This window comes from Haliotis cracherodii, unplaced genomic scaffold, assembly GCF_022045235.1.
Source record: "Haliotis cracherodii isolate W230 unplaced genomic scaffold, xgHalCrac1.p SCAF_10, whole genome shotgun sequence".
In the NCBI taxonomy this organism is placed as follows: domain Eukaryota; kingdom Metazoa; phylum Mollusca; class Gastropoda; order Lepetellida; family Haliotidae; genus Haliotis; species Haliotis cracherodii.
Genome location: NW_027266265.1, coordinates 26,062,223 through 26,071,723, shown reverse-complemented (window position 1 = coordinate 26,071,723; position 9,501 = coordinate 26,062,223). Strand labels below are relative to the sequence as shown.

The 9,501-nt window shown below is 37.2% G+C and overlaps 1 protein-coding gene across 1 annotated transcript in view; it reads right to left on the bottom strand.

The window, feature by feature from the left end:
* Positions 1-317: 317 nt before the first annotated feature.
* LOC139454212 (ATP-dependent RNA helicase DDX1-like) overlaps positions 318-9,501 on the bottom strand; it is a 417,258-nt gene continuing 408,074 nt past the window's right edge. Inside the window, exon 28 of the mRNA XM_071235786.1 lies at positions 318-1,098. Within this exon, the coding sequence (XP_071091887.1) occupies positions 974-1,098 (125 nt within the window). The 3' untranslated portion in view covers positions 318-973. The remainder of the gene's footprint in view (positions 1,099-9,501) is intronic.

The window sequence follows — 9,501 nt, the reverse complement described above, 5'->3', positions numbered from 1 at the left end:
TGTATCCAAGTAAGATTGAAGGTGGATAATGATTTTATATATCTATTTAACTTAAAGCCACAAAGTGAGATTTGCATCATGAATGATACTGACACTCTTGGTATTTTTACAGCCATGGTTTCTCAAATATTTTGTTCTACATCCTCATCCTCATGGCTTGTTTTATGTATTGGCAGATTATGAACATGAACGTTATGAAACATTTCAACAAGAAACAAAGTAGACTATCCTCACAGTGTCAGGATACAGTGTTTACAGCAGGGGACGATGCTTTATTCTGTTTCTGGTGACACCACAGAGTACAGACAAGGACAGTGGACATTGAAGGAGTTTATTTGTAGCTTGATTCCAGCATTGAACAGTAGTAGACAGTGAGACAAAGACACTCCACAGCAGTGGAGGCCTCATCAGTTGGTACACAGAAAGTGTTGAACAGTTAAGACAATTGTCAATAAACAATATGCCTAAAATGGAAAGTTTATGACGATTGATATCCTACCACAAATAATATGTGCAAGAAACAAGTCAGGGTCTGACATATGTCTATTTAACCATCAAGTATGTAATATGCAGACTTTTGGGTTTATATATTGACAAAACCTTAAAACATCTTACTATAGTCAGTTTTGGAACAGTGTGTAAAGTAATAGAATATATTTTTGAACGGTGTTTGATAATCCCCCCTTTTACTTATGTTGGGTCAGCTAGGGATAAATCACCCTACAGCCCTTCTTACAACTCTTACCAGAGACTTTCAAAACGTATGTCAGTGTTTCTTTGTTTTAATACTTGATCATGTTTAATAGCAGCTTTATTTACAGAGGCAGTCTGCACACGGAGGGAAGCATAAGACAGATCTCAATAAATGAAAATGTTGCTTTGCGTATTCAAATCTATAGGACTTAACAATTTTTAATTAAATGGAATTCCTTGCCCGCTTCATCCATATCAGGTAATGAATATCCTCAACATTTCAACGAGTGGCAAACTTCTTCTTGAACTTCATATCAATGAACGATGATTGAGCCCTCTTCTCCAGCTGAGCCAACTCCGCCACCGTAGGCGCCAGGAACTGAACGTGTCCTTGGTAGGCTGACCCTGCAACATGGCAACATTCACACAGTTACAAACACATGCTCCCTTCTTCAGAAATTAAACGAACACTTTGCCATTATAGAAACATCATGACTAAAACAAATTAGCTTTTGACATGTTTCCTCGCAAAATGAGAAGTTTCATGGTTATTTCCTCATGCATAACACACTAACATCGGTAGGTCAGTATGTAAAGAGCACATGGTAATTCCCTCATGTTATAACACACTAACATCAGTATGTTATCTCACTATAGTCAATATGTAAGAGCACATGGTAATTCCCTCATATATAACACATTAACATCAGTATGTTATCTCACTGTAGTCAATATGTGAGTGAGTGAGTGAGTATGGTTTTACGCCGCTTTTAGCAATATTCCAGCAATATCACGGCGGGGGACACCACAGTTGGGCTTCACACATTGTACCCATGTCGGGAATCGAACCCGGGTGTTCGGCGTGACGAGCGAACGCTTTAACCACTAGGCTACCCGACCACCCCTTAGTCAATATGTAAAGAGTACATGGTAATTCCCTCATGTATAACACATTAACATAAGTTAGTTATCTCACTGTAGCCAATATGTAAAGAGCACATGGTAATTCCCTCAGGTATAACAGAGTAACATCAGTATGTTATCTCACTGTAGTCAATATGTAAAGAGCACATGGTAATTCCCTCATGTATAACACATTAACATCAGTTAGTTATCTCACTGTAGTCAATATGTAAACAGCACATGGTCATTCCCTCATATATAACACAGTAACATCAGTAAGTTATCTCACAGTAGCCAATACGTAAAGAGCATGTGGCAATTCCCTCATGTATAACACACTAACATCAGCAAGTTATCTCACTGTAGCCAATACGTAAAGAGCACATGGCAATTCCTCATGTATAACACACTAACATCAGTATGTTATCTCACTGTAGTCTATATGTAAAGAGCACATGGTAATTCCCTCATGTATAACACAGTAACATCAGTAAGTTATCTCACTGTAGTCAATATGTAAAGAGCACATGGTAATTCCCTCAGGTATAACACACTAACATCAGCAAGTTATCTCACTGTAGCCAATACATAAAGAGCATGTGGCAATTCCCTCATGTATAACACAATAACATCAGCAAGTTATCTCACTGTAGCCAATACATAAACAGCACATGGTAATTCCCTTATGTATAACACAGTAACATCAGCAAGTTATCTCACTGTAGCCAATACATAAACAGCACATGGTAATTCCCTCATATATAACACACTAACATCAGCAAGTTATCTCACTGTAGCCAATATGTAAAGAGCACATGGTACTTCCCTCATGTATAACACAGTAACATCAGCAAGTTATCTCACTGTAGGTCAGTATGTAAAGAGCACATGGTACTTCCCTCATGTTATAACACGCGAACATCGGCAAGTTATCTCACTGTAGCCAATACATAAACAGCACATGGTAATTCCCTTATGTTATAACACAGTAACATCAGCAAGTTATCTCACTGTAGCCAATACATAAACAGCACATGGTAATTCCCTCATATATAACACACTAACATCAGCAAGTTATCTCTCTGCAGCCAATATGTAAAGAGCACATGGTACTTCCCTCATGTATAACACAGTAAAATCAGCAAGTTATCTCACTGTAGCAAATATGTAAAGAGCACATGGTAATTTCCTCATATATAACACACTAACATCAGTATGTTATCTCACTGTAGGTCAGTATGTAAAGAGCACGTGGTAATTCCCTCATGTATAACACAGTAACATCAGTAAGTTATCTCACTGTAGTCAATATGTAAAGAGCACATGGCAATTCCTCATGTATAACACACTAACATCAGTATGTTATCTAACTGTAGTCTATATGTAAAGAGCACGTGGTAATTCCCTCACGTATAACACAGTAACATCAGTAAGTTATCTCACTGTAGTCAATATGTAAAGAGCACATGGTACTTCCCTCATGTATAACACAGTAACATCAGTATGTTATCTCACTGTAGGTCAGTATGTAAAGAGCACATGGTAATTCCCTCATGTTATAACACATTAACATCAGCAAGTTATCTCACTGTAGCCTATACATAAACATCATATGGTAATACCCTTATGTTATAACACAGTAACATCTGCAAGTTATCTCACTGTAGCCAATACATAAACAGCACATGGTAATTCCCTCATATATAACACACTAACATCAGCAAGTTATCTCACTGTAGCCAATATGTAAAGAGCACATGGTAATTTCCTCATATATAACACACTAACATCAGTATGTTATCTCAATGTAGTCTAATATGTAAAGAGCACGTGGTAATTCCCTCAGGTATAACACAGTAACATCAGCAAGTTATCTCACTGTAGCCAATACATAAAGAGCAGATGGCAATTCCCTCATGTTATAACACACTAACATCAGCAAGTTATCTCACTGCAGCCAATATGTAAAGAGCATGTGGCAATTCCCTCATGTATAACACAATAACATCAGCAAGTTATCTCACTGTAGCCAATACATAAACAGCACATGGTAATTCCCTTATGTATAACACAGTAACATCAGTTAGTTATCTCACTGTAGCCAATATGTAAAGAGCACATGGTAATTCCCTCATATAAAACACACTAACATCAGTTAGTTATCTCACTGTAGCCACTATGTAAAGAGCACATGGTAATTCCCTTATATATAACACATTAACATCAGTATGTTATATCACTGTAGTCAGTATGTAAAGAGCACATGGTAATTCCCTCATGTATAACACAGTAACATCAGTATGTTATCTCACTGTAGTCAATACGTAAAGAGCACATGGTAATTCCCTCATGTATAACACACTAATATCAGCAAGTTATCTCACTGTAGCCACACATTTGGAAATTACTATGTGCTCTTTTCATATTGGCTACAGTGAGATAACTTACTGATGTTACTGTGTCTTAAACCATGTCTCCTTTGTCTTTGACTGTGGGTTAACTCACTGAATAGTTAGCTAAGCACCACTTGGCAATGAGGGAACTTCCTTTTTTCCCTATCATTTATCTTGATGACAGAATGATTTCATGAAAAACATTTTTTGTCAGCGGGATTTGAACCGACGAACTCCGCCCAAAGGCTAATGAATGTATCTTCTGCCACAGTGACAAGGGAAAAACTGTGTAAAATTGAAAACTAAATATATTTACTGACATCAGTTGCTTATCCGTTTATGACCTAAGTATGTTAGACCACTCGGACACCAGTGTCTTAAATCTTTAAATAGTTGAATAGAGACACTTCAGTGCTGTTATTGTAAGGAACTATATGATCCAATTGGAGAAGTCTGGTGTGACAGTTGCACATCCACAACATGAGCCTATACAGACTTCACAAAGACATGGTGGTGTAATCTGACCATTGCAGGGAGAACCTGGCAGCGCAAAGAATTATCATGATATAACACTTTTACTAAGATTTGTATAATAATTAAGATCCACAGCAAGTTCTTTTATAAGATATCATAGTGTAACATTTATACAAAAATTCATATAATTATAAACAGCATGCAAGTAACACATATTAGGATCCAGGAAAAATGCAGATACAAAATTGTAGTAGTTTCAGTTATAGCTTTTTAGATATACCATTCAAGAAGACAATGTCTACATAGTTTAATACATTCAAAGCTTTTAGATAAATACTATCCTAAGGTAACGAGATCCCATCTCTCAGACATACTTATCAATAAGACAAAAGTTATGTCTACATAGTTTTATAGAATGCCTTGAACTATTTTAATTATTTAAATCTGTCATCACCTATATTAGAGTAACGCTCAGCAAATACTTAAATTTAGACTCATTAAGGATTAGCCCCCATACAAGCTTGTCTATAGTGATACCATAATCTCTTTCCAAGCACACAGTAAATATGTCAACAAGATGAATGCCAGTCCAACAGGATTAAGTATTCCCCTCTGTCTAGCCATTCATTAATCATAGGGCACACCCCCTTCTGTATCAACAACCAATCATGTTCCTTTAATTGTTCTAAGTTTTGTTAAATACATACAGCAGCAAGACGTTAGGCAGGAGGGGTTAGTTGCTCTAACCAAGCAGACCTCTCTCCCACAGCCCGGAGAGTTGTACTGACTTTCTGTGGCACCCTCAGCTGAATTTATTATATTGTTTATTGATCTTGTACATAAAAGTGTAATTAGTCTCTTAGACTCCAGCTCTTTGCTGACTAATTCCCCCAAGAAAACCAGCACGCCACTTGGAAGGTTTTATACATCCGAACAGAACCATAATAGAATCCTGAATTGTCATGATCTATCTTAACTGAGGAAATAGTTAATGCTGAATTGCTAAAACATCTTTTGTATGAACCAGTGTTTGATATCAGAGTATTGCATGCTTGTGAAAAGATGTCAGCATATGCATATATCAGTAGTGTTGGTACAAATACAGACATGATTGAGCCAACACTGGAAATATTTTCTTTTGAATTTGTTCCTCTATGAAGTTCCACAAGCTGGCATTAGAAGAAAGCAAAGAATAATTGCTGACTTACAAAGTGGATGAAATGTACTAACTCTTATAGACTGTTTTTCACTTTGATATCTACTTCAGTGCAACATGATAGCAAAGATGTGTGTCATCCTTTCATCTCATCAACAATACTGTAACGAAACTGTCGAAAATACATCAGCTGTCATACAATCCATCACCTCCATGTTGATTCAGTCTTATGTCGAGTAGGCATAATCAACACTATTTGATGTGGGTACTCTCCTTTCAGTAGTCTTAGCAGTTAAGCCTAAACTACTGTATTTCCTACTGCTGTAGAGATACATTCAGCCTCAAGGAGTCACTCTCTTCCAAGACTATTTCATATACAAAGCCATACAAAGTGAAAGTAAATTCCACATTTCCATTATGCACATATCAAACATGATCTGTTTAATGTATGACAACACCTCTGCCATTTCATTTCTTTCATTGTGACCTCAGGTGATTGAATTCCCAATAATGCTGATGAATGACTTAAAAAATCATTCCACACTCAAGCATCAGCTACGATTTCATTCTCCAAGCATTTGGTGTGAGATTTATTTACTCACATGTGTAACATATTATCGACAGTGCTGTTTATGTGAATGCATGACAGGTTATATTGATAGCTACGGTACTTCTTTTATTCTTTGTCAGGACGTTTCAGAGCTAGTTCTTGCTCCTTCATCAGGTGACTGCTGAGTTAGTACATAGAGTTAACATACATGTATATGTTATGATATGTTTACACAACACAAGGTGGGATGAATGTACAAAGATAACAATATAATGACAAAGCCAATGAGATAGGAGTAATGAACAAAGATAACACTAGAATGACAAAGCCAGTGAGATAGGATTAATGAACCAAGACACAGGGAATTACTGCCTGTTAAAGACTTCAGTTGTGTCTACATTATATTGACACTAAACCTATGATTGTGGATTCTAATCCAAGATTTTGTTATGAACCTCTATTCAATAGAGCTGCAACACCAAATTGAGACACTATAGCTAAATACAAACTAGATTACTGGAAAAAGACATTGAGAAAAAAAAGATTGATAATGAAAATTTCAGTACAATGCATATCCAGCGTCATACATTACCTCCAAGTTTATAAGTGACCTTGACCTTGACCTCCAGACTAACAACATGACTTACCCTATTATCGACACTATCATTAAAGGGGCATGAAGATACAAACTATCAAAGTACATTCAGGGCCCCAGAAATCTTCACCATGCATATCCAGCGTCATACATTACCTCCAGTTTGGGAACAAACATTCAGATAGTGAGTGAATGATAGTCAGATAGTTTGGTTTAATGCTACTTTGATCAGTATGTATGTCATAGCATGGGGGAAGAGCCTGTCATGACGCAGGTGTTGGACGTTCACCTCTTTACTGAAAGCCATGAGTATGGGTGTGGTACTGGCATACCTAGGAACATACCCGGGGGGGGATCTAGGATTACATCGTTTCTATCTGGCAAGCCTAAGTGATGCATCTCTTCTGACAACTGGCCACCTGCATCCCTCAAGACCAAGTACATTGCTTCAGACATAATGAGCAACCAAACTACATTTCTTTCTACTCTAATGACTATACACTTCAAACCTAAGGACATCATTCTAGGGTAGGAAACAGATGCATAGCTACCGCAACATGAAAGTTATTCAATTTGCATAATTAAAGCTATTTGGTTTATCTATTGTACCATCAAGAATTAAAAAGAAACAAGAGTTTGCCACTAACGTGGCTATATCCCCTGCTCCTGTTGCAGAATTTATGACATAATTAAATCTAAACAAACGATAACCTTTTTTAACCAAGGTGGAACTTGTCATGGAAATTCTAAAAAAAAAAAAACCCTACCCTCACAGAACCTAAGTCCATCTTGTTGCCATGGAAACGTAAAAATTAAATATTTCTAAAATTTCTCAATAGCAAAAGGCACCAGTTCAGCACGTACCTGACAGACCTGCAAAGTTTGATGAAAAAATATTGAACGGTTTATGAGTTATGCTCTGCAAACGAACCCTACCCTCACAGAACCTAAGTCCATCTTGTTGCCATGGAAACGTAAAAATTAAATATTTCTAAGATTTCTCAATAGCAGAAGGCACCAGTTCAGCATGTACCTGACAGACCTGCAAAGTTAGATGAAAAAATATTGAACGGTTTATGAGTTACGCTCCGGAAACGAAACGTGATTGACGGACGGATGGACGGACAGAGCCCGTTTCTATATCATGGAAATTCTAAAAAAAAAACAACCCTACCCTCACAGAACCTAAGTCCATCTTGTTGCCATGGAAACGTAAAAATTAAATATTTCTAAAATTTCTCAATAGAAAAAATATTGAACGGTTTATGAGTTACGCTCCGGAAACGAAACGTGATTGACGGACGGATGGACGGACAGAGCCCGTTTCTATATCCCCCGCCAACTTCGTTGGGTGGGGGGATAGATAAGTTTTGTGTGAACAGAAAGTCCAGCACTGAAAGTACAAACAACTTCCAATCTCCTGGATGAATTCCGAGACGAGAAATGCAAGCAAGAGCAGCTCCATCTCGACACTGACATTGACCCAAACCATTTCAGACAGGAAGTTACCCTATTCATATTAGTACTTCAAGGAATTGTAACCACAAACTTTCAGAAGTTTATAAGTGACCTTGACCTTGACCTCCAGACTAACAACATGACTTACCCTATTATCGACACTATCATTAAAGGGGCATGAAGATACAAACTATCAAAGTACATTCAGGGCCCCAGAAATCTTCACCATGCATATCCAGCGTCATACATTACCTCCAGTTTGGGAACAAACATTCAGATAGTGAGTGAATGATAGTCAGATAGTTTGGTTTAATGCTACTTTGATCAGTATGTATGTCATAGCATGGGGGAAGAGCCTGTCATGACGCAGGTGTTGGACGTTCACCTCTTTACTGAAAGCCATGAGTATGGGTGTGGTACTGGCATACCTAGGAACATACCCGGGGGGGGATCTAGGATTACATCGTTTCTATCTGGCAAGCCTAAGTGATGCATCTCTTCTGACAACTGGCCACCTGCATCCCTCAAGACCAAGTACATTGCTTCAGACATAATGAGCAACCAAACTACATTTCTTTCTACTCTAATGACTATACACTTCAAACCTAAGGACATCATTCTAGGGTAGGAAACAGATGCATAGCTACCGCAACATGAAAGTTAAATAGAAATATTTGTAGTTGAACGGTAACACTTTGGGATGGGGAATATCTATGTCATATGCAGTACGACTTAAAGGGCAAGGGTTCATGAAAATTTGATCAAAGTAAGCAAAAACCTGATTATTATGTGTTTTTTACATGTCATAAGGTTAGTTAACATTACTCTGTGCACCTGCCTTAATGTGCTGAGTCAATCCAGTACATATTAATGCCAAAACAATGTGTTCGCCACACAACAAATTAGTAAGGCAAGATAGACTCTACTCTCAGTAAAGAAGGGGGATGTTGTTTTTTCCATCATCATCTAGGGAGATAAAGCCATGGAGCTTTCATAATTTAGATCGAATTCAAGTAAAATCTAAAATGGCTTATATTAAATTGTGTATAATTTAACATATGAATATATAATTTTATTCAATTTGCATAATTAAAGCTATTTGGTTTATCTATTGTACCATCAAGAATTAAAAAGAAACAAGAGTTTGCCACTAACGTGGCTATATCCCCTGCTCCTGTTGCAGAATTTATGACATAATTAAATCTAAACAAACGATAACCTTTTTTAACCAAGGTGGAACTTGTGATGGAAATTCTAAAAAAAAACCAACCCTACCCTC